Source organism: Carassius auratus, chromosome 3, assembly GCF_003368295.1.
Source record: "Carassius auratus strain Wakin chromosome 3, ASM336829v1, whole genome shotgun sequence".
NCBI lineage: Eukaryota > Metazoa > Chordata > Actinopteri > Cypriniformes > Cyprinidae > Carassius > Carassius auratus.
This window is the reverse complement of record NC_039245.1, coordinates 25,036,639-25,063,665: the sequence shown is the minus strand read 5'-3', so window position 1 is coordinate 25,063,665 and position 27,027 is coordinate 25,036,639. Positions and strand designations below refer to the sequence as shown.

The window sequence follows — 27,027 nt, the reverse complement described above, 5'->3', positions numbered from 1 at the left end:
TATTCACTAAATCACACCAACATTTAAACATGGGAAACCTTTGAAGTTAACGAAGACTCACTTCCTGCCTCTTATGTTGCAGTAAATGGGAATCAGCTTCTTGGAGCCTCTGGACATGTGCTGGAGGGTCCAGATCTGTCCCTGAGGAAGACCAGCCTCAGCAACCAGGTACAGTCCCATTCTGAGTTATCACCCGCTTATATATTGAGTAAGACATAATAAATCTTCTGTGGAAAATCTGTGGAATATTTCCAAGCATGAAGTGCAAACAGTTTACAAATACCAAATGACTTGGTCTTCCATCACTACTACTTGGATATGGACAGAAATATGTGAGTCAGTTAGATCTGGTGCCATCTGCGCCAATCTGGGGACAGTAACAGCTAAAGAAGCTGGAGAAGCAGGGCCAAGTAAACCCCTCTCTATCCCACGTGACAAGGGCAGCTCATGTCATCAGCAAATGGGAGCGGCAAGGAGTAGACCATATGGGTGGCCCAGTTCTGGATCCTCGCATGCAGTTAGGGTTTGATCTCAGGCCAGGATTGGAAAGGTGTTGGGTTTAAGCGGAGCTGGGAAGGGTTAGACGGAGAAGACGAGGGATGCTGGGACAATCTAGGCTGCCGAACAGTTGCTGAATGGGACTGGGTGAGCGGTGAGGAGCATAACCGCAAAAAGCGGGCCAGCACTGACATGTTCTGCAGGCTGGTAAGACAGAAAATTAGGTTTTGCACATTCGTTAGCTCCTAGTTGTACTGAGTACTATGCATGCTGTTTCTTTGGCCATGTACTGACCATGTTTTTTATTGGAAAGATGGCGTGTGTGCAAATAGGTTGGATGCTCAGCACACAATGCAAACACACATGCTATGCTAGTACAGTCAAGCACGGAGGGGAGGCAGCGTAGCTTGATGCATGCTGGGAGATATTTGCTTACACACACGCTAAGCACTCAGTCTGCATCACCTGCTCACACAAGGATGGTGATAAATGATTAAATAAGGCACATATTCATACTCATACTCACTAGCCTTGGACACACACACACACTCCTCTCGAAGCTCTAACACTGATGCAAAATGAATACAGAAATCTTGAAACATAAGCCTGTCTGAAAGATGAGCTCATGCTGGGACTCTCACACACACTCACACGGTGAGAAATGGCTTTGTTTTTGCAGTTCATGTGGTTTGTCTCTGTTGACAGCCAGCTGTAGTTTACAATTTACCTCCAATGATAATTAGCCCCATTTCACCCCTCCTCCCTCTTTCTCCTCCGCTCCTCTCCGCTCAAACACACATGCTGTAGAGAATGAAGGGGGTGTGCTGTCATTTGAGTAAAATGCCTCTCGTCATTTTAACACTCTGTTCTCTCCTAATTTTACCTCTCTTTTATTTATTTGTAGTTATTCATATTGTTATTTAAATTTGCAGTCACACACTGTAGCTTTAGATATTGAAATGTTTATTTAAGATATCAGTTCATTTATTTATTTTATTTTTCTCATTGTGATTTTCATGACAATAAAGCATATTTACCTCTAAATTGTCATTACTCTTCTGTAGGGGAAAAACACATTTTTATATAATTTCATTACGGTAATAAAATCACCCTGACATAACACAATGTTTTCATGACAATTGGACACATTTTCTCCAAAATTCTTATAACTGTTCTTTGGGGAAATAATACAATTTTTCATTCTGATTCCACATAATATTTTATTTTATAATTATCTTAAATATATATGTATTTTTACAAAAAAACGTACAGTTATAAATATTGCCCTGATTCCACAATAGTGTTTTTATAAATTTTATTAGCATAACTTAGAATACATACATTACCTGTCAGGCGGTCGTGGCTTTAGTAAAATCATACAAAAAAGGAGTGGAGATAAAGGATTCTTTTAATAAGCATAAACATTCGAAGGACACCTCGATGTCGAACCACCATGTGCTCTGATTGAGCTAAAATCAACCAATCATTGATATAATTCAAAATGCGGATGCCCTACATAAGCAGAGGAACCAGAGCTGTATCTACACATTTCATGAACATGCGGGGTGAGAGTGCAAGGCCGAAGGGAAGTACTCAATATTCGTAAGCTTTGCCCCCGTTAGCGAACCTCAGAAACTTCCTGTGTTGTGGAAGGATGGAGATGTGAAAGTATGCATTTTTGAGATCTATTGTGACCAACCAGTCCTCATATCTGATTTGAGCTACAACCTGCTTGATGGTAAGCATTTTGCAGTGACATAACTGAGTGGTTCAGCTGACGTAAGTCTAAGATCGGACGCAACCCCCCCATCCTTCTTTGGAACTATGAAATACCAGCTGTAAAACCTGGATTCCCTGTCTTGTGGAGGGACCACCTCGATGGCCTCCTACCTTAACCCTCTGGAGTCGATTTAAGCGTATATGCGTTATGAGGCATTTTCTTCGGAAAACCCCCGAAAAGAACTTAAATTACACTTTCAGTTTTGTTTGTGCAGATAAGAGCAATACATCAATGGAATCTGTAAAGGGTCTACTTTTTTGTTTACAGACATAATAACAACGAAGAGAGAGAAATCTATAGAAAGCCTGACATGTCTACTTTTATACTAAACAAGTGCTGCCGAAAACAAACATTCTGTGATAAAGTAATCCATATAAAAACAATATACACTACAGTAAATTAGTGTAGGAAACACCTGCTTCTTGTAAATAAATTACAGTTGACGTGGAAATATACTGTTAACAACTGTAAAACCTTATTTGACCCATAATGCATTGCGAATTACAGCTGCATCTTGTAAAATGTTTATACAGTAAAATTCTGTAAAATTTTGCTGTAGAAACTACAGCAATTTTTTACAGTGTGGTCTCCGCTGTATTTCAAGGATGTAGAGGTCCTTTCTAGGTGCTGATCCAACATCTGGTCTGGATACGTACTGGATCCGGGCGACTGCAGTGACCCTCTGATCTAGATACAGACTGGATCTGGTGGCTATGGTGACTTCAGAATAAGAGAGAAACAAACTAATAAACTAGTCGGCCGACTAGTGTCATTTTAACCGCATTGCATACTGCCACATAACCCTTGCCCACCAGCGTAGATGTTGTTTTAAGAGGCTTAGTGGCCAACGCCGGAGCCTTTAGAGATTATTCCGAACCGGGAGACAGATAGCCCACGAGCGTCTGTTCGACCTGTGGCATTGCTCTATAACCCCTTTCTACCAGCCCCCATCACGTTGCCATAATATTGTCAATCGGGGCCGAAGAGGTGGGTAGAATAGGGATGTTTCCACGATCTCGCAATTTCGTCATGGAGATCGGGAAAGAAAGGAAGGCTCCAGCGTGGAGATGGTTGCCTCAGACGCAGAAAGCGCTCATCTAGCTTGCTTTTCTGCAGCTCAGATTGTTTCTTGGCAGGCCAGTTGATTTTTAATCTATCTATTGCGCGAGTAACCACCTCCAACAGCTCCTCATATTGGGGCGATAGGGGTGGCGAATCTCCACTAATAGTCTCCACATCAACCTCCTCAGAGGAAGAGAGGTGAAGAGTTGATCCCTCACCCTGGGGGGAAGAAACTGCCGGGGGTGGGGAGGCTGCTGGAGGCTACACTGGAGGCTGCTGCAGGACATGAACAGGGTAGAGACAAGGACAGCCTCAAGGGAAGATCAGGGAGCTCCGGGATCCTGGCTCTGGAAGGCACTTATTGGGAGCAGGCACTGGAGGGTGTTCTGAAGGAGCACTCTGGAGGAGTGGAGCTGGCTGGGACCAGCAGAGATGAAGGAGACTCTGGAGTGAGGATTGGCGCAGAGAAACCTGAGGGTAATGCCATATCCATGAGCTCTGAGTTGCGGGCTGGAGCCAACACTGGAGCAGGTTTTGGGGCTGAAGCCCACACTGGAGCAAGCTCTTCGGCTGGAACCAACACTGGAGCAGGCTTTGGGGCTGGAGCCAACACTGGATCGAGCTCTGGAGGGCGCTCTGGGAGGTGCTTACGAGGAGTGGGCACTCCAGGATGCTCTGGAGGAGCGGGCACTGGAGGGCACTCTAGGAGGCACTTGCAAGGAGCAGAGACTTGAGCAAGCTCTGGGGCTGGAGCCAATACTGGAGCAAGCTCCGGGGCTGGAACCGACATTGGAGCAAACTCTAGATCTGGAGATGACCGCCTTCTCCTCCTTAACTTCCTCATCTTGGTTGGGATGAAGGGCATGGTCAGCATCCTGTGTGCTCATCTGTGCCCTACGGACCAGAACCAGCTGCTTTCTCCAACACAGCTCGTCCCCAGTCACCATTGTTATTCTGTAATCGGCCTTGGATTCTGTCAGGTGGTTCTGGTTTTAGTAAAAGCGCATGAAGAAGGAGTGAAGATAAAGGAGTCTTTCAATAGGTATAAACCAGATTTAACCATTTAAATTAACATCAATCCACGAACAATACGATAAAGAAACTGAGGGCTTATAAAGGGCAGGCAACTAAGGAGCAAACAAGATGATTAACAAACACAGGTGAAAAAAAAAGAATGATAATTAACTAAAGAAGAGAACAGGAAATTAACCAAATGGGCAAAAAGGAACTAATCAGAAACCAACACTTGACACTACCATGAACTTTGTAATTTGCTATATATATATATATATATATATATATATTCAAATTATAGTACATTCAAGTTTTAAGTAACATTACAGTAAACAGTATAATATTTTTATTGTTATTATTATTATTGTTATTTCTGCATTACAGTGAAAAATTGCTAAAAGAAAATGCTAATGGTCCTAAAAACAGGCTTTGTTTCATTTTGGGGTGAAATCTGACCTGTACATCAGAAAAGTGATGCCCCCTTTTTCCTGTCGATTGTGTGCCCTCTTTAGTGTTGTGAAGTCTTGTGTACCTCACCAACTCTCTCTGCATGTTTCTCTCTCCCTCACACTCGTCACGCTTCCATGACCCCCCTCCCCCTGAGACCACCCCCCCACCACCACACACACGCACCACTCTGCATCGCTCACCACAGCAACAGAGCCAGGCAGTCAGACTGTGTGCGGGAGTTGAGCGGGGTGGCAGAGCAGCAGCGCGAAAGTGCAGAAAGAGTGAGACAGCAAGAGAAAGAAAGAAAGAGAACGAAAGAGAGGAGGCACGGAGCAATGGAGTTGGAGGAAAGCTTTGATGCAGAGAGCAGTTTTGATGATGTCTCCTGTCTATCCCCTCAGAGCCCAGGTTCCACCTCCCCGGCCAGGAGGCAGAATAAGGAGAAGGAGATCAAGGAGACCAAAATCACAGTGAGTATTGCTCACACAGAGACACCATAACAGCTGATGTATTGATTTGAAATGAGATGCTCTATGCTCCTAAATGCATCAGTCACAACTATAATGATAACATAAATCAGAAAGAGCCAGGCTTTGCAAGTTTTGGAGAACTGGCCCCTGGGATTTCAAATCAGTGGTTGGCTTTTTCCCTGAAGTGTTTCCCAGATGTGAAACATCTGCTCAGTGTCTTCTGCCACTATATTCACTGCTTCACCTGCATGCGTGTGTGTGTGTTTGTGTTTCACAAGTGATGTCGCTGGGAATTTCTGTGTGTGCTTTTGAGACTGTGAAGATGCACTATGACTAGTTGATTGCATCACCACTGTTTTGAAATACCATGTTTTAATGGATTCACCAACAGAAGTGTTCATTGAAATAACCATTTTGAGATTTAATTGCTAAGATGGAACTCCCAGGAACTTCTTTGAATGGAACCAAATGGAATAATACAGAGTGGAAAATACATCTGATTTTCTTTTCAACACTTTTCAAGAACTGCTCCGTGTTCTTGCATTAAGGCAAATTTGTCCACTTCCCAAGAGACCGCTTGCTATTTCAAATGTTGTTGAGCAGTGTCCAAGCACACCACGGAGGAGAGTAATTTAAATGCCAACACAAGCTGTGTGGACGCTCTGTTATGTGACATGGCTGATGCTTGACAGTGGGAATCTCGTGCACGTACGCGGCTGCCACTTATTTTCAAATTATGTATGCAGTCTGAGTGCGGAGACGTGGCTTTGCAGCTGTATTCGAACCCCGCTTTGATCCAGCTTCACCTTGAAACATCACATTAAAAACTATGCTCGCACAACTGATGGGCTTTTGGTTTCATCGGAAGCTTTCAAGAAACTACTTGTGTTGCATGCATTTGGAAATGAATTGCATGCATTTGCTTCTGAATAAGCCTGAACATCCACTTTGAGAACAGGAATGATTTTGATGGGTAACTCTCATTCAAAAAATGCACTTTTGGTTTTAGCTAGTGCCTGCGGTGATGGTTGGCCACTCTTTATGCATTTACTACAATATATATTAACATAGGCATACACAGAGGCTGTATAAGGCAGGCTTGCTGTTATGTAACCTGTAGTGTGAATCAGGCAAGGGATGTACAGATATTCTGGTGTGCATATAGGGCAGGTGAGGTGTCAGTCAGGAGTGAGAGAAACAGAGACCGCCCACCAGGGAGAGGGAACTAGAGAAGACTAGAGAACCAGGGAAGACATGGCTAGTCCAGTTTCCATGGTGACAAAGGCAATAGTACTGACTAATGGGTGTTAAAATAAAAAACACGCACACAAAGAGGGAAAAATGAACAAGAGCGATATGGAAGAATTGAAAGTAAGCTGTCCTTCAGCCTGTCACTGTTTCTAAAGAGAGGCAGCATGAGTCGTGTTTAGTATGCTGCAGATTTAGCGGCAGGTATAGGCCGACTGCTCTAGTATTCATACGTGCTGTGCATTAATAAATGTGTTATTTCCTCTAATAAAGGAAGTCTGATCGCTTATTGAAGCGGAAGTGATAATGCGCAGTCATTATGGCCAAATAAACCCAAAAAGGTGTTATTCTTGATTATGAACAAATGGATACTTTTATTCCAGTCATTGCACTGTTGCAATAAACGGACAAGAGATATTGATTTGTGTTAATTATTGTTAATTGTTAATATGTGTCTATTGCAATCAAACTGCATTATGGTAAATAAACAAATACTAGTTTTATCTGATGCTTTCACTGGATCATGGCACTGTTTTGCATCTCGCTGAGATGCATCATTTAGCTAATAATCTAATCATTGGTAAAATATTACCAACCGTGGTAATCTAATAAACTAGAAGTATCAATATTACAAAGAGCATTACTGAAAGTGTGATGCATATATGGATTTCTGTCTATTACAAGGTATTTTTAGCTTTCTCTCAAAGACGCACAAGTGATTCTCCATGACAACCATTGAGTCGGAGACACGTTGAATCAATAGCGTGAGGTTGTTGGGCGTTTGAAAGGCGTCCAGAAGCTTTTACCTTTTGCCTCACCTTGAGTATCTTTCGAGTATCACCAATGTGGAACCAAAAGCACGTCAGTTTGGCTGACTGATTCCTGCGCGCTCTCCGTCCTGATGCACTTTACTGCACTTCAAATAATAGCTGGCTGTCAACAGCTGGTCATAGCGCCAGCACTTGTAAACAACTGAAGATTACAGGCTAGAAATATATGGAGGCCCCATTTTAGAAATCTTTGCTTGCGAAAATGTTTTGCACTTGGAAATGATGTCATCCGTTATTAGTATTGGACAAATATTGCTTTGTAACAGAGAAAAATGGCCTTCAGGAAAAGCAATTTGTAGCTTAGCAACAGAGGCCAGGCACCCTATATTTTGAGCAGCGGTTGCCATCTCTGTATGTACAGTACTTACTGTATATATGCATGTATGTATGAATGTTGGAGAGAAGCCTGCTGACAGGACTGGTGTCTTGTAGATGTGTTTGTTTGCTAGCCTGGTGATTTTGTGTCCCTTGTGCATGCTTTATTCCATTATTAGCTCTGTGATATTTGCAGCTTTTCAGCAGAAATGGGTGGTTTCCAGCAGCCGTGTTCATTATGCCATTAAAAGTGATTTGGGCAGCGGGTTCATGGGCTGGTGCCAGACATACGCTGGGCCCAGGCATTCTGCTTACCCAAACAAATACTGCGTCCGTTTTTTACCTTTCACTATACAAGCACACACACACACACACACTTTTGTGAAAAGTGGGGACATCCCATAGGCGTTATGGTTTTTATACTGTAAAAACTGTATATTATATCGCCACTCACCAACCCCACCCCTAACCCTCACAGGAAACTTGCATTTTTACTTTCTCAAAAAAACTCATTCTGTATGATTTATGAGCGTTTTGAAAAATGGGGACATGGGTTATGTCCTCATAAGTCACCATCTCCTTGTAATACCTGTGTCATACCCATGTCATTATACAGAGTTGTGTCCTGAAATGACACAAAAACATGCCCACACACACACACACACACACACACACACACACACACACACACACACACACACAGTGATAAATATATTGTTTGCCAGTGTTGAAGTTTATTTCCAAACTCCTGACTTAAAGGCAATGATTCATATCAGTCAAACACTTGCTAAATATAAGTTCTAAATTAACTCTCAAAGCATTCGTTCACTCAAAAATTAAACTTAAGTCATGATTTACTCATTCGCTGTTAATTTTTATAATGTCTAGTGGCCAAATGCCACTAGACATTCATTGGGTATTTTGTTTTATGTGCTGGAGTTTTTGACTTTTCTGTGATTTTTAGTCAATTGTAAGTAAATTTAAGATACATTAAATCATTTAGAGATGGGAAAAGATCATTTTTCCCACATAATGATGGTTTCACAACATCTACAGTACCATGAGGGGGCTAATTGCCAAAGATATCCCACCAAACCAGGATCCCTGGGCCATTCTGACTACAAAATTATTGGTTCATGATTCTATTAGTGCTCGGTAATGTTATTTGCGTAAAAAAATACAAAAACGAAAAGTGATCTATATGAAATGTGACTACTGTGTAGATGTCTGGCCCCCCTGGAGCCCCACGAGTAGAGATGATGTTTGATTAGTGTGAAATTTCATTCACAGCCCATGTTTGAAATAGCAGCAGCCCTCAACCAAAGCAGTTTACTGCAATATCAGGAGTATTAACCTTCCCTGATGCAAAACAACTGCGGTGTACCAAATGGTGATTCAAGTTACAGTTTTGGTGTATGTGAACTGACCTTACATTTGCGCGGAGGAAGCTGGATTTTAAGGGTGTGGAGGGAGATGTATTTCATCGTGGACAGAGGGTCTAATAAACTCTGATAAGGGTAGATTACCTTGCTGAGGATTTATAAGGAGAGGAGACGGGCCTGAATCTGATGAATGGGCTCATTTTGTGGAGGATGAGAGTGAAGGATAAACAACAGGAGTGATAGATGTGGTGGCACCGGCACCGAAAATAAAGCAGTCACGACAATCAGAGCGATCTTCCAGGCATGAAATGAACAAAGTGACGAGGCATGATTGAGTAAATCAGCTCAAAGGCCATCAGATTGGGAAGCATCTGGGGTGAGTGGATAGGGTCTTATCACTGTGCACATGCAAGGGTCGTCTATCCAATGTCTTGATCGTAAATGTGTTTTTTGTGTGTGTGTTTTTGGTCAAGTTTGCAGAATTTGCATTATGCCGTCTTTTCCATTCGTGCATATTTAAAGAATGCTGATGGAGTGAAGGAGTTAACATTCAGAGGTGCTTTGGTGAGATGAGATAGAACAGTCATAATTAGTAATACGTTTTATTCTTTTATACTTTTCTTTATATGTAATCAAAATTAGCACAAAAACACACACACACACACACACACACACACACAAATGTAACATTTTTTACTGTCACTTTCTAATTGATAAGTAATTGCTAAAGACATGCTAATTAATTTATAATATTATATAAAAATGATATAATTCTATAATAATTAATCATTTATAATATGCAATATAACTTGCTAACTAATTAACTAATAATTTAATTTTCTTGATATAAATATATATAATTAAAATTTATGAAATAAAATGCTTTTAGTATTACAATTTGATTTTAGAGTATTTTTTTTTTGTTTGAACAATAATATTGTAAATATATATAAAAAAATATGAATGATATTTAATGTTCAGCTCTAACATATTTTCAATACAACAAGGTGAATGATCATTGCACAAAGCATGTTTGTTGTAATGTAATTAATTTGTGTGCACATATAACTTCACTTACAATATGCCATTTGTGAGGCACAAACACACTGAGTTATACTATCATAATTGACTTTATGTATTTAAAGAAATTCTATATTAATTCCATGTTTACTGTAACAGTGATTATAGTGTGAACAATATATTAGACTACAACCACATATTAATCCATGCATAAAACATGCGTCCCTATGGTGGTCCTGCAGCTTTTGTATGGTTACAACCGTTGTACTTTATGCTTGAGGTGGATTTCTTGAAAGTTCAGCAGTTACTTGATTAAATTAATAAAATTATATATATATATATATATATAAGGAAGAAAAAAAATTCTGCCTTGACTGAGTTGGAGAAAATGAATGACATTAGCATGTTAAATAGATGTCAAAGTTAATGAACTTCTTAATCATTAATATAATTTTGCTAAATATCTTGCAGTACCAACTTGTTTACAGTGGTGTATTTGAGCATGAATAAGTGTGTGTGTGTGTGTGTGAAGCACTGAAGGGCAGTGTCAGGGAGGCGGTACAGATGGTGAGCATTACATAATTGCAGTGCTTACAGGCTAATTGGAGATGCCATGGACCCTAGAGTGAGTACTCAAACACTTTATGAACGCACACACTAACTGCAGTCTGAGGTAGAAACGAATAGCACCACTGGAAATCTCACTCTCAACAATGTTTGCTTGTTTCGTGGTAGTGTACGAATCTCTGGCTGTGTTTTGAATGGAATTGTACACTGTAAAGCTTATAACACACCTGCATAATGCACAGTAGGGTACAGCCCTTTGGTAAAAGGCCCTTGTATTTTCTCTCAAAATACGAAGTATTTGATGATATGCACTGCAGAAGTGAATGAGGTCCTAGCATGCAATGACAAAATGTTGATTTTGAAGTAAACGGATCAAACATGTATTGATTTTTACAATGTGTCAGATTTAGAAAGATTTAAATCTCTCATATCTTTTTAGACAGAAACGTCAATGAAATTCAGTTTTTGTTCAATTTGATAGTTCAACAGTTTTTCGACAAACATCAGAGAAGTGAAAGGATTGTATTTACTGTAAAAAGCCCGCTTGCTGCAGAGGTTAAAATCCTTTTACGCCATGATGGGGCCTTTGCTTGACTGCTTTTCTTGAAAATGATTTTAAATTAGAACTGTCTTTGATTACTACATCTTACACAATTGACGTTGCTTCATTAATTTATTATTGACATTTTATTTTTATTCTGATCATTATGCATTGTATGATCAAAATTGGGCTTTTATCCCATTGTAGCCCTACCTTTGTGGAAAATAAGTGTGCTTAATTGTACTGAATGTGCACTTGTAGTAAAACGTAAAAAACGTACTTGCAGATAATATTATATTAATGAAATAAAATGGCCACTTTCATGACTGTTTCATAATATTCCTTTAAAAAGAGCACTTTGTAATGCCCACCCTCCCTAACACACAGGAAATATGTATAATGTTTTTTTTTGTGTGTGTGTGATTTCTTATAATAAGGTTAACATTGGCTGCATATCATTTATTATCAGAGCTGAAATCGGAGATTCATATCAAAGTCCATTCAGCAAGCTTCTGTTTTTTAAAATAAAACCAAACAATACACACGAGATTGAATTAGAAAATGCACAAGTCTATTGGATAAAGCCCATTAACATTAAGTTTATTGATGTTTACTCTAACTGTAGGCAGAGATTTACAGAGGAAATTAGCCAAATATTTCTGACTTTGAAGCATGTCACCATATAAAACTCAGTGAGATTGCCTTAATATGAGCTACTGATAGTGAAAACAGCCCAAACATGATTTCATCTACACAGTCTATTTATTTAATGTTGAAAACATCACAGAATCACAGACTGAGGTCAGTGTCATAGCCACAAGTCTGATTATTGGTTGATTTCGGGAAACGAAGGGAACTAGTGACTCTAATGATGACTCGCCAGGACACAATGTGAGATCCACCAATCAGAGAGGGTCCTGAACCTTGTGTTTGTTTTGTTTTTTGGTTGACTTTAATGGAGAATATCTTGTGCTCAGGCATTTGACAGTACCCTTTAACCTCTTTTCAAAGACAACAGAAGCAACTGCGAAATTAAAATGCACTCTACAGCTCAGCTAATTGCATTTAATATACATTAAAACTTTTATACAGTTTTACTTCTTTGCTATTAACATGCTGTTATATTATGTGCATATTATCTTTATTTATTTATTCTTTTGCCATTCTAAACATGCTCCTCTCTCTCTGTTCCTCCATCACTCTGTCCATCCTCAGGCTGTTATAGGTCACAGTCAACATGACCAGTCTTTCTCTTTTACATCGTGACCTTTCATTTGTCTCCCCTCTGAGACTAACACAAGCCATCTCTGTCTCACTCCTCTGAAAATAAAACCAACCTGACAAAAGAGCATTCAGGCACACACACACACACACACACACACACACACACTGTGAGCTGACCTTCCTCTGTTTTATCTCACCGCAGATCAACTGCGTCACCTTCCCTGTGTCCGCGTCTGCGCTGGAGCAGCAGCTTCTCAAGCCCAATGAATGGAGCTACTGCGACTATTTCTGGGTGAGAGACAGAGAGAGAAAGAAGACCCTCCTCGCTGGTGGACCGCAGTGGCTGAGTACTGATATTATCTATAAGGAGTCGTTTGGTAGGGCCCATTTAATACCATTAGAAGGACAGAAAACAGCTCATGGTGAAAAACTTTGACAAACTTAGGTTACAGCTCACACAGGTCAGCACAAATTTGTTAAAATGTGAGTAAAAATGATTTAGGATAGTGAATAAAACTGGACAGTTGACTTGGAGACAGCAACATGCATGGTTTAAATAGCAATGCAAACGACACAATCAACATCTGATGACTGACAGACAGAAGTGATGTGAGGTAAAGAGATACAGACGTCTACTAGAAACCAAATCAAGAAACCAAAATCATGTTTTTCATTGTTTAACGAAGAAGGAATTCGTCCACATGTTGAAATTAAGCTCACAAAAAAAAAAAGGTTTTAGGTTTCGACCTGAGGAAGACCTAATTTTTTTAATTTATTTTTTAAGCTTCAATTTCGGTATGCAGACATATTTCTTTGTTTTTGTTTTGACATTTTTATGACAGATTGACATTTCAGCATTTACTTAATCAGGTTTTGTTTATATATTGTTATATAAATACTGTACAATAATATGTATTGTTTTTTTTCCTACCATGTTTTTATTTTATTGTTTTAAGGATAAACCATATTTTTTGTTTAATTAGATTTTATTTCTTGTACCTTATTTCTTTTCTTTTTTTTCATTTTTACATCTTGACTAACATTTTGTCTACATATGTCTACAGTTTTAAATAAAAATAAGAAAGGTTATCTTAGAAACTAGCTAAATAAAAAAGTAAAAGTTTATGTATATTTAATTTTGTTTCAGTTATTTCTTAAGTAAAAAGTTTATTTTTAATTTTTTTATTTTAATTTTTTAACTTTATTACTGTAACTAAAATAAATTTCAATTTAAAAGGGAAAATTTGTTAAAAATGTGCTCACCCTCAGGCAATCCAAGATGTACTTTGCTTATTTTTCAGAACAGATTTGGAGAAATCCAACATTACATCACTTGCTCATTAATGTATCCTCTGCAGTGAATGGGTGCCGTCAGAATGAAATTCCAAACGGTTGATAAAAAAAAAAGCATTATGGAAGTTAAAACTGATGCCTTAATGATGGATTTGTTTCTTATAATTATGCAGCTTTTCACTTCATTGATGGACTTGTTTGGATTACTAGTGGATTATTGTGACATTTCATTATCAGCTGTTTGGACTCTCATTCTGATGGCACCCATTCACTGCAGAGGATCCATTGGTGAACAAGTGAGGGAATGCTAAACTTCTCCAAATCTGTTCTGATAAAGAAACAAATCTTTGATGGCCCTAGGGTGAGCACGTTTTCAGCAAAGTTTCGCTTTTATGATTCCCAGTAACCCTGGACCGAGATTAAAATGACATATATAGACATACTGTATGCATGCACACAAGCAAATTATAAAAAGGAGTATTTTGTCGGAAAGATTCTTTCTGGCTGTTTCTGAAGTCAAGCGTGTGAAGAGGTTATGACACTTCTGTCACGTGTGGGATGGCACATCAGTGGCCGTCGCAACAGCACACAGAAAACGCATATTTCATTAACATGCTGCATCAGGAGCCCTCACAGTACATTAGTCACACACTTAACAACCTATACACCCTCTTCACTGAAACACACACTCGCAGTTACACCCACAAGGATGTACCCCCCCCCACCACACACACACGCGCGCGCTCTGATTCATGCAAAACCATGCTGTGACTCATGCACACATGTGGCCCCTCTCACACACATGTGATCGTGCTCACGTGTTGTTGACAGTCTGGTGCTGATCAAGTGGCAGCATGCATGACGCCTCGTGTGTGTGTGTAACGTCTCTCCGTCCTCTGCAGGCCGATAAGAGGGACCCTCAGGGGGCCACGGTGTCAGGGTTCGAGGTGCTGCTGCAGAAACAGCTGAAGGGGAAGCAGATGCAGAAAGAGATGGCAGAGTTCATCAGAGAAAGGTGGGCCAGTCTCTCTCTCATGATGACACCATTCTTACATAACACCTCACTCTCTGTTGCCTTTTTAAGTGTTATGTTTTATTTTTCCCCACTGGAAACAATCTTTTTCTATATCAGTTATTTTTCCAGTTAAAATATCTAAATATTCTTAAAACATACTCACAAATCACAACTCACAAATATATATATAAAAAATGTGTAAAGTGATATTAAAATATCCTAACTTCTAACACTAACAACATTAAGAAAACAGATTATTAATATAATGATGATGATGATGATGATTATTATTATTATTATTATTATTATTATTATCAATTTAGGCTCTTAATGAATAGCTCACCCAAAATCATTGTGTCATTCCAAAGTCTTTCATTCATCTTCGAAACACAAATGATTATATTTTTTATATTCTCTAAGCTTTAGTCCATGTATTAAAAAAGTCTACACTGTTAAAACAAATCTGTAGTTTTTACAATATAATTTTGGCCTCTGTGGTTGCAAGAATAATTTTGTAAAAAATACAGAAAAACTGTAAAAACATTTACAGAAGAAAATCTGAGTGTAGACTGGTAAATTCAACAATGCACACTGCTACTAAAACCTGTTTTCTATCTTTAACATAAATTGACAACACCATAATAATGCAGGTGGTAAAAGAGACAGCAGTGATAAAAATATATTCAGCACAAGTAGCTTTTCCACACGCTGAAGCATATATTAATATAAGGTACACAGAGTAATTCACATAAACACTAAACACCATCATGGTAACACACAACACTTAAATAATGCAATAAACATTCATTCAACAACAGAAGATGTAACATGAACATAACTGATAACAAACATAAGTTAACAGAACCATGATTATTTAAACAAAATACTCAAATGTGGAGTGTCATGCAGGGATTTTTGGGAAAATCATTTTATAGGATTTTACTGTAAATTATACGTTGATTTGTTCTTTTTTTTTTACTTCAAAACAATTGTGCAATAAGCAGCATTTTACATGTAGTTCTGCCAGTAGTACTAAATGAGATGATGCTACACTATTTTCTTTTTTAAATCTTTCTTTTCTTGCTGAATGCCTCATGTTTCAGGATAAAAATCGAAGAGGAATATGCCAAGAACCTTTCCAAACTCTCCATGTTCCCGATGGCAGCACAAGAGGAAGGGTATGTTACAAAGTTGATTCTTTTTCAATGCAGTATTAAAGGAGTTTGCATACTGGACGCCTGTTAGCTGCTTTTCCTTCACTATCTTTAACTCTCACCAAAAATTGGAATGATTTTTTTTGTGTGTGTGTGTGTGTGTGTTATGTTTTATTTTAATGTACATCATAATCTTTAATCTTTTGTTATACTTTAATAGTACATTATTTCTAAGAGTAAAATTGTAGATTTAATCTGGGCTCTGGTTCGATTTAGGACTCTTGGAGAAGCTTGGGCCCAACTTAAGAAGAGTCTAGCTGATGAAGCCGAGGTCCATCTCAAGTTCTCCTCAAAGGTGGGCACCTCTCAGTTCTCTCTAATGACATTTCTCAATATCCTGTAGGTGATATAAATGATCCAGCTGAGATACAGGCGCTTCGAGCTCATGCATCATCAGGGAAGATGAAATATCTGGCCTTATTTCTCTTCTGTGCTGTACTGAATAGCGTCACCTCAGAGATGTTATTAGCTGCTTGCATGTAATGAGCTACACAGCTTTCTTCAGTCTGCTGTGCTTTGTCTCTTTCCACCGCTGTGCTTTCCCGTGTTCACACTAGCGTGCTCCATTTAGCGCCAGTGTGGGTGATTAATTGCAGAAAGATGGAGGTGATTCTGCAGTTTTATTCCCTCAGATCACGTATAATTAACGGAGACAGCAAAACAAAAAAGCCTTTCTTTTAGGGAACATCCTTTTCATAACTGAAGCAAAAACTCCATCCATATACTGTACGCACCGAAAAGCAGCAAGAGTCTTCTCGGAGAACCCACACACCTCACAAGTTCATCTCAGATGTCGTTCAGTGTTCATGTACAGATATGTGTCACTGATGCAGAAGATTTGATCTCCAGCTCCAGAGTGAAGTCGAGAAGCCTTTACTGACCTTCAAAGGAGACAACTTTAAAAAAGACATGAAGAAATACGACCACCACATCGCTGACCTGAGGAAGCAGCTGGTCAGCCGTTACGCTGCTGTGGAGAAGGTACAGACTTAGTGTAGGTTTTGTTTAAAATACGTAGGCTTAAATGTGCTTAAATCTTAAAATTAATTAAAAAAAAAATTACTTGCATATAATATTAATGTAATAAAAGGCCACTTAAGTGTTCTGTACATAAAGAAAGCACACTTTCATGACACACTTAAGTACACTTTTAAAAAGTGCACACTGTAATAACGTCAAATTAAACGTTTCAATTTAAAATGCATTTTAAATCATATTATTATAAAAAAAACATGCTTTAAAGAAGTATTTGAGTAATATATTTACTAAAGCACATGTAAAGTACTTGGTTATAAATGTAAGTGTACCGTGTTATTTGCAGCTAATATATTTTAAATTGCAACTTCATGTTTAGAAACGAGTAATTACAAATATATTGAAATCGATTAAACACTTTTCAGTAGAAATTACATTAAAGCGTATTTATGTTTACAAGTTAAATGCTTGTCAGTATTTTTATACTATTTTGATACCATTTTCTATAACATATGAAATTAGTTTCCAAAAAAACACTTGTAAATTCAACTAATTTCATTTACTGTGAATGTAAACTGTTATACATTTTCTTTTAATTGCAATTATTACATGTCAGAAAACATTACATTCAGTTTGCACTTCAGTATATTCAGTTAACGTATATTATTTCCGTAATAAGTGCCCTTTTTGAAATTATGCTATAAAGTGTACTTATTTTTCACAAGGGAACTTTGAGTGCATATTGATTTTCTTCAAGCATATTTAATTAAACTTTCTTTTCAAGTCTGTGTTTTGTTGGTATAAATGGCTCTCAAATGCTTCCCAGAAGCCATTGTGTCGACATGTCTGTTCAGATTTTTTCGTGGACAGCAGATGGTTGGATGAGAAATGAAAACTCATCAGAATGATGCCTTGTGTGATTCACTTGTGTTCATGCACCCAAATATCAATCATTCATTTCCGATGAGAAGTGGCCATTTCTGTCAACATGAGCAACAGTGACTCTAAGAAATGCAATGAAGTAGAGCACAGTTTATCAGCCTCGCAATGCAGCGTTTATCAACGACTGCAGACAGTGAAGCTCACATGATTCATTGCTTTATGTGATTGTATGTAACAGAATGGAAACGTCTACTGTATTAACAACAGTAGCTGCTACCGCTTCTACTTGGTAGAAAATAGATAGTTACAAAATCAAAAAAATTGCAAATCCATTAGAAAATGAAAAGAAAATCTCACGTTTTGGTTTGACCGTTTGAAGTTGATGGTCAACATTGTTTTCTGAAGGTTAGGGACCTAACGTTTCTTGTGTTTTGCAGGCACGGAAGGCTCTAGCAGACAGACAGAAGGATCTCGAGGTGAAAACACAGCAGCTTGAGATCAAATTGAGCAACAAAACGGAGGAGGATATTAAAAAAGCCAGACGGAAATCCACACAAGCAGGTCAGAGCATCAGCACAAAACCAGTTCATTAAGCCTGAGCTGGTATGGGCTTACTACACACAATAAACCTGAGGGAGGACACTTTCCTTTCATCCGAGATGTTACTAAACCCATTGTGTTTCTAAATTAAGCGGAGTAACAATGTTAGTTCAAGTTTGCAGGGGTGATATTTTGGCTCTGTAGTCCAAAAATATGACGATTTATTAAAGAAACGTAACTGAGAACTACAGTGGATGGGTTAAATTTCAGTCTGGTCCTCACGCAAACCTATTGTATGGCTTCAGAGGACTCCAACTATAGCACACCTGTAGTTGCAAAATGTTTTCATTTAATTGAATAGAGCAGCTTGGTCATTCTGCTAAACATCTTCTTTTGTGTTCTGCGGAAGTCGTAATGGTTTGTAATGACATGAGATTAGGTTTCGACAGAATGTCCATTATGTTCACTCTTCCTTTAACCCCACTAGATTGTATATGTGTTTTATGGTTTGAAGAATATTTGATAGATGATAGATCAGGCTGTAATGTCTCATGCAGAGTGTAACACATGTGGAGCTCATACACGAGGAAGAAAAAATACATTTATGTTATTCAGAGCAAAAAAATACAAATTGGTATAACATATTATACAGTAGCCTGTAATATAAACCAATGAGCTCTTTTAAGTAAGTTTAACTGACTACTTACATAAAATGCATATATGCTTCAGTTGCCACTGTATCGCACAATAATATACAGTATATAAGATATTTAAATGCTTCTGCTTTTATTAACAAAGCTTTGTAGTTTTTCTTTCTTTTTAGTCATGTAATGCAATGCATTTGTGAATGAGTGATGTGCACATAAATGTTTCTCAAAATCCTAATGTATCATATTTGATACTCAGCTTTATCAAAATGTTTCTAAAAAATAAATAAAATAATATGTATGGATGGATAATCAAGTAAATCAGTTTCTTAAGTCCGGTAAGTGTTCGTATTTAAATATATTAATAAAAACAATATATCAAATATGATTCAGTATTGTTTGTAGGGTAAAGAAGTTCTTTAAAAAGCTCTGGCTGTGTGCTATTATACTCCAACTATCATAATCCTCCAGTCCCAGTCAGTTTGCCAGCTGTCATAACAGTGTAACAGACTGCTTCCAGACAAACGCCTGGCTGCTTCATTGCACAGTAACATTGACTTCCGCTATATTCTCTCGTTTTAAAAACTTCCAGCCATTCTCTTCCACTCAGGATGGATTGCAAACAATGCAATTTCAATGGATGAAACAAACCCTCCCTAATCTGGCATTGGTCATTTTTTTTGTTTCTTTGAGGAGAGTGTGCCTTTGTTGTAGCGTGCGGAGACTGTGGAGAAGAGACTGTGTTTGTGAGCGAGGGGACAGAGGCATGACAAACATGATGGGAGAGAACAGTGCAGGGGATGGAAGAGGACTTTGGCTCAATCCCAGGAGTCTGTGTTTAAGCGGAGCCAGGCTGTATTGCTTCCAGACAAGAGTTGGGAAAGGCATGGAGTAATGGTCTATTTTTTTGCAGTGGGAAAGTGAGCCTTATGGGAGCTGATGATCAGCATGTCAGGCATCTTATTGCTCTGAACTCCTATTGCTCTGAACTCCTACTATCAATGCCGGATTTGTCCTGAGCGGGACACACATCCCTAATGCAGGGAGACCTGGCAGCCTCGTGGTTCACACGGTAGGACGCGTCACGGGGGAGAATTCACTCCACCTTCAACCTGAGTGACTGGTGCATTACTGAGCACCCTGATGGTGTCTTATTCAGTGCTTCTAGACTGACTCCAGCAGCACAGAGAACCAAATGACCATGACTGCCTCACGCACAGCCACAACACTGAGTGGATTAGACTGAACAGCACTGCCAGACAAGTTCCTGCTTCACTATTCAATTCCTGAAGATGCAACATTAATGTGATATGCATAACAATGCACTCACTTCAAAGTAACAGGAAGTACCACTATATGAACATGTTTTGTATTTGAGAAGTTTGTATGGTATTTTTCAGTATTTTAGAGTTAGGGTTAGGTATTCCAAGCACTAAGTAATTTTAATGCCGATTAATGGTCACTTGATAAACAGATAAACAAATAAAATGTCATCTTTTTCTTCTTTTTCTTCTTCTTCTCTGGCAGAAAAAGTGACAAGTGGCTTGTAATCCACAAGTGGCTGCTTTGGAAAATATTATTTATTGATTTATTTATACATACAAAAAAGAAGGGTTTTTAGGCATGCCAGAGATTAATTAACTTTTATGTATTTATTAAATGTTAACAAAAAATATATATAACTTTATATTATTATTATTATCACAGTATTATCATTATTATTATCTTATTATTATTAAATTCCCCCCCCAAGAGAGTAATAAATAAAGAACAGATCATTTAACAGTAAGGAGAGAGAAAAAGTCCACATTAATGATTTATTAATATTTATAAATATTTTATAGCTTTCAATGCAATTTCCCACCATTGTCAGTCTTATCTTGCTCTTTGAGGGTTGTTAAAATTATACTAATAAATAGCAGGTAACAAAAAATGTCATGTAACATCAAAATAAACATTTTCCAGAATATTTTTATATTTTTGTTGTGAGTGCAGTACAGTTACAATAAACACTCAAGGCATTTGTTTTATATTGCATACAACATGTTGTAATATCACACTTGTATGAATTTGTGGTAATACTTTAGTTTAGGAACCAATTCTTACTATTGACTAGTTGCTTATAAGCATGCATATTACTTGCATATTGGCTGTTTATTAGTACTTATAAAGCACATATTAATTAATGCTTTATTCTGCATGACCATACTTTAGATCCATAACTTACCCCTTAACAACTACCTAACTAACTAGTAATATGCAGCAAATTAGCAGTTTATTGAGGCAGAAGTCATAGTTAATAATTAGTTAACAAGAGAATCGGTCCCCAAACTAAAGTGTGACAGAATTTGTAGTTTATGTCACACTGTATAAATGGGGCTTTATACATGGAAATGTGTAATTCCCTTTAGTTTTTAGGAAGGGTGTCTCAGCCTCTTGCCTCAGACTTACACTGAATGAGGAACCTGCTAAAGCCCAGAATGTTATAGAGATTTTGTTTTTATTATTATTATTATTTCAACCAGTAGGCAACATCCCATTGACCAGCCAGAACACATCAGCAATGCATATGCAAAGCAACACGCTGGCAGTCAGCCGAAACACTCAGCACAGAAAGACGATGTAAAAGTCTAGTTTATATTATTGAACTCATATGTTATTGATTAGAATCACTCCTGCTACAATAATTATGCTGTAGGATATCAGTGTCAAATGGTGCTTTAGATTCAGTCAGCTTTGATTTTCTTTGTTTGCAGAGATCTTTTCCAGTGCTTGACTGCAGGAGATTGTTTTTAATTGTGCCACTGCCAAGAGCTTTACAGTGTTTTCCTCTGCAGCTGAGCTCAGTAGAAAAGCCCTGTATGATGTTATCTGTGTCTCTCTCTTTCTCAAACTCCCACGCGCTGAGCACGTAGCAGTTCCCGCTATAAATCAACATTATAAACATTAAGCACAACTCAATTTCCTTCAGTAATTGACGAGTCAACTCGCTAATGCAAATGTCTTTAAAACCTGGAGCTCATTGACATATAGATGGAGCGATCTGTTTCTTTTTTCTTCCAAGATGTCGATAGTCTTTCTCTCTCATCTGCCTCCTTTTGCATCGGTTTAGCTTTAATCATGCATGTAATTGTAAACCCAGTAGTTCTGTTTGGGAACAGTTTTCCTGGTTAACAGCTTGAGTTTAAATGATACCTGTGATTATCTTGTTACAGAAGGGAATACAAATACTTATAACTGAGTTCAAACTGACCCCTGCTGGTAAAGTCAAGCACTGATAAAATGATAAACTAAAAATCTGTTTGCATGAATAATGCAGTGTACACTTGCATACTTTGAAAAGAATAGCTAAAATTAATGTAATTTAACTGCATGAGTTCTTGTGGATTTGAAAGATTTTTCATACGTATTTTCTTATATATTTTGCATATTTTTATTAGTTTGTAATGCTTAAGACATCAGGTTTAAGATTAAATCAAATGCTTTAGAAATCCAAGTTGTGTCTTGTTACATTGGCAGTTTTTTCCCCTCCTGTTTTAAGCAAGAACCACACTACAATTTATTATTATTATTATTATTATTTAATTGTAACTGCATCATAATGTTTGTCTCTGTGTTTTATCTGAATAGGTGATGATCTGATGCGTTGTGTGGACCTTTACAATCAGGCTCAGTCAAAGTGGTTTGAGGAGATGGTCACCACAAGTCTGGTAATTGTTTCTATGAATTTATCACTCGAGTTTCCTTGTGCAAAATGACACTTCATGCATATTTATGATTTTTGAATATCCTCAATGATTCTTCTCTATGAGGCTCTTTATCATTTTGATAAATAAGTTATCCAGTTAACCTTTTTTGTTATTTATGTTATTCATCTATTAATCGAGGTCGTAATGCACAAATATGAATTAGTAATGAATAATAATTCCAAGCTCTGTATTTGTTTTCTTTATAGAATCTGAATTCTTTAATAAAGAGTTGTGAGCATGAACTAAACCAACCAGCCTTGAAATTATTAAATTTCGATTAAACAATTGTAAAGAAAATAAAAGCAGTTATTTCTTTGATTAGGCAATGAACTACACATTCCATGAAGCACTGAAAATGCTATAATCAAATGATACATTTAAAACTATTGACCCATAATAATTTATTATAACTATAAAAAGATATTTAAGTTTTTTGATTTACTGAAAATATTCAGATTTGTACTAAAAATTAAACATGGAGAGAGCGTATGGGTTGCTGCTAACCACAGCTTCCCTGATTGGTGGATCTCTCTTAAGGATTGTGGGTAATGTAGTTCTTAACCAGGAATTTGAAGATGAAATGAAATATTGTGGTTTCTTTATCATATACAGTATCATTGCTTAATCTCTGTGCTCATGGTAAGTCTGTCTTGAAAGGTTTATACGTGATTATGAATAATGAAGAACATTAATTCGATTTTTGTCAGAGCCATCAGCTGATGGCAATTTGTAGACCAGGGCTATTCAAATCTTGCCCTGGAGGGACAGTGTACTGCAGAGGTTAGCTCCAATCCTGAGCCTGTTAATCAATGTCTTTGGGATCATTAGAAAATCACAGGTATAGATGTGTTTGATCAGGGTTGGAGCTAAACTCTGCAGTGCACTGGCTCTCCAGGACAAGATTTGAATAGCCCTGATGTAGACTGATCCTAGATCAGTGATAGTCTGTGTTTGCGCTCTGAAGGAGTTGGAGAGGTTGGAGGTGGAGCGGGTGGAGACGATACAGCAGCTTCTGCGTCAGTACACCACACTGCGGCATGAGACGGACATGTTCAACCAAAGTGTGAGTAACAGCAGTGTATTCCAGCCGAACCCAGTTTCATAACCTAACTTTGCTTCACATTCAGATATTATCTGCAGCTATCTGTACTGCATTAGAATTTGATTAAAGCGCTGATCAAATTATCTTTCATATGATCTGAGAATCTCATTACATGAGCTTTATCGTGTGCTCTGTTCTCAGAGCAAATAAACGCTGCACAAGCTTTTCTCAGAAATAATTTCACATTTGTGCACAGTGACTGAATCAGCTGGTGATTTGGTGATTTTAATGCATGTATGAAATCAGTGTGTCCTAGCAGAGGAACCGCGGGTGTAGAGAATCTCTTTAACTATCAGCACCATCCACAAACGTTTGACATCCAGAAAGTGTCCAGATACTTCTCCAAAATATGTCTGATATTGTGTTATATAAAGCAAAGATATACATAAACTGTAAAAGTGTCTTGATACTCTATGTCTGAAAGTTTAAAACAAGTTAAGTCAATGTTAAGTTATGTGGCAGCACTGTCACTTTGGATCGATTTAATGCATCCTTTCTGAATAGAATTTAATGAAAATAAAAATCTTACTGACCCCAGACTTTTGAAGGGTACTGTATATTTTAGTGGTGTAGTGGTGCCAATAATCTTTGACCTTTTCTGATTTTAGACATTGGAGCCGGTGGACCAGCTTCTGCAGAGTGTGGATCCTGCCAAAGACCGAGAGCTCTGGGTAAAGGAACACAAGACTGGGGATCTGAGACCTGTGGACATGGACATCTAGACAAAGCACACACACACATATATTATACTATATTGATCTACCTGCATGCCTGTCTACTGGAGTACTTCAACCTCTCAGCCAAAGCCATACAGGTATCACCCCTTGAAGCATTGCTTGTTTTGTGGATCTCCACTGAAAATATTAGTGCATTGCAAAATTAAGATTTTTCTTAATTCATGTGGAACGAGTGGCGGGAAAGGACAGCAGCACAGCAGACGCATTATAATACTGAGTAGCCATCCATATAATCCTGCATGTCCTTTGAATAATATGCTACTTAAGACTTCCCGGTATATCTGTTATACATTATTAGTATTCAAGTAGTCGAGGCACCATTGATACAGATCTGAACAAACACTGTACGGTAAAGCACCTCTTTGTTTATTTGCAACAGTGGACGCCTGTTAAACAAACTTCATCCAGTCAATTATTATTATTTATTTTTTCCTTTTTGGATTGAAATACAGTTAGTTTGCATATATTTAATAGTTGCTTGAACATGTAAACGGATAGATTCAGAATGCCATATAGGTGTTCAAAGACCTCAAAAATGATCCACCCTTAGCAGAAAGCGTTAAAGCATATCATTATTCAATAGTTATATTGTTAAATCTGTATTGTATTTAAAAAAAAAAGTTTGGTTTTTGCAACAAGGAATGCAGTGGAAATTTTCACAAACTCCACATAAACTGCTGGGGAATCTACAGCCTTCCTTATGAGAGAGGGGTGAGGTTGCATTGGTTAAGTATGGAATTTATATTTTCATATTTTTGCAGATTTGTTTGAAAGAAAAGCATGTTTTATCTAAATGTAAGACTAGTTGAGTATAGTTCATGGATGTGGAAGTTGAGTGGTGCTGGTTAGTCCATTGATTGTGTTCTTAAAAGATGAGTCAACTAGCCAGGACTCAATAGCAAAGTCATATAATTTTTCCCAGTTAAAGCCAAGAAATCCCCTTATGCAACCAGATTTACTCTGCTGGCATCTAAATTTCTTCTTAATGGTGAAATTATATGGTTCGGCTATAGAATCCAGGTGTCAATCAAAGGTGGATCAGATGTGAATTCTAATGATTTGTGTTACAACGTATACCTTTTAGTGCCTAAAGGTAAATTGCCTTGGAATGTTCACAATCTATTGTGTTAAGTGTTTGTACATAATTGTAAAAATGTTTTTTTTTTTTGTGTCTGTATTTGTTGTCAGGCTCATCCAACATCATGCTCACCTCTCTGTAGTCTTTGTCATGCTATGTTTTAAAAGATATGTAAACATTTGACTTGATGCAACAGTTTTCTGCTGAATGCACACTGTCATAGGCAGCTAATCATCACACTGTTCGAATCGCACCGCTCTGATAATGGAAGATTGATGAAACATTGCAATTTTCTAACTTGATGCAGTAATATTGAGATAATTTGATAGATTTATAAAGCCCAGGAAGTCAAAGCACACTTTGGGAAATGAAAACATCTGTGCTTTCATTCAAATTCCTATCAGATTTGTATTTATTTTTACTATCGGTCAATATGGGAAGAAAAACATGGAATTGGTGCAAAAATAAATCTGCAAGTCGCAAATAAACTCATGCACATCAGAAATACAAGATTTGGATTATAAGTGCTCAGCTGAGAACATTGTAAAATGCACGTCCAAAAATGTGAAAGTAAATCTAAAAATTATAAGTAAAAATGCTGTACCATTAAAGGTTATGCATTCGGGTTATTGTTACTTTATCATTTGAAAGTTACCAACAGAAACTCTCTCTTCACCTAACATGGGGTATGACTGGTTTACATTGGCTCTTTAGCATGCAACACGTCTTACTGTAATTGCCCAAGCTGTTCTAACACTACATGTTGCAGAAGTTGTATTGAAACTTGATGTCAACGGTGTGCATTATGTGTATTCTGAAGAACCGTTCAGTTGAATGTCTGTGTTCCAAACTAGATCTTGTATACGTATAATATTGTAAATGTTGATTTATTTGCTCTCGACTTAATAGTCTTCATCGATAATATTCATTTGCCAACATGTTTATGAAGATATGATGTTTATGTTGAACTTGACCAGGAAATGACTACATTGTCTATAATAATATTAATAAAAAAAGAACTCTAATAGTTTATCACCACTGAGGTTTCTTCTTTTTAGCAACATTAGCATTTAGTATTTAAGAAGAAGAATTAAGAATAAAAGCCAACGATTAAATGGCAGTTAATGAAGAAAGAAGGTTTTTATTTTTTTGCAAGCATGCATGCATAGTGTGTATAGCCTACCCTTTGCAGCTAACCAGCCAAACAGTGTTTCAAAACAATGGCAAACTAAACATAAAACCCATATTTCCATGAACAAGACTTCCTTTAGGTCAATTTAATCCAACACTACTACAGTAATAAAGAGCCTCTCAGGTGACCTTTTAGCCTCTGTTTTCCACTGCAGTGGTCTGACCATTATTTTGCAGCTCACTGTCCTGGTGCTGAAACCAGG

The 27,027-nt window shown here is 37.7% G+C and overlaps 1 protein-coding gene across 2 annotated transcripts; it reads left to right on the top strand.

The window, feature by feature from the left end:
- Positions 1 to 325: 325 nt before the first annotated feature.
- On the top strand, positions 326 to 26,665 carry LOC113052271 (growth arrest-specific protein 7-like). 2 transcript variants are annotated; one of them, XM_026216706.1, is made up of 11 exons: positions 326 to 705; positions 5,206 to 5,274; positions 12,604 to 12,693; positions 14,597 to 14,709; positions 15,813 to 15,887; positions 16,140 to 16,218; positions 16,773 to 16,904; positions 18,218 to 18,341; positions 22,598 to 22,677; positions 23,681 to 23,779; positions 24,427 to 26,665. In XM_026216706.1, the coding sequence occupies exons 1-11, from the start codon at positions 691 to 693 to the stop codon at positions 24,538 to 24,540; spliced, it is 990 nt and encodes a 329-aa protein (XP_026072491.1). In that variant the 5' UTR covers positions 326 to 690; the 3' UTR covers positions 24,541 to 26,665. The 2 variants fall into 2 exon arrangements, with proteins under 2 accessions (XP_026072491.1, XP_026072484.1); XM_026216699.1 differs by lacking the exon at positions 326 to 705 and having other exon boundaries at positions 4,959 to 5,274.
- Positions 26,666 to 27,027: the final 362 nt, after the last annotated feature.

Excerpts from the sequence above, each read along its gene's own strand:
- LOC113052271 (XM_026216699.1), top strand. The coding sequence starts at position 5,140 with ATGGAGTTGGAGGAAAGCTTTGATGCAGAGAGCAGTTTTGATGATGTC. Across the intron at positions 15,888-16,139 it reads ATGGCAGCACAAGAGGAAGG|GACTCTTGGAGAAGCTTGGG; the intron begins GTATGTTACAAA and ends GGTTCGATTTAG. Across the intron at positions 22,678-23,680 it reads AGATGGTCACCACAAGTCTG|GAGTTGGAGAGGTTGGAGGT; the intron begins GTAATTGTTTCT and ends TGCGCTCTGAAG.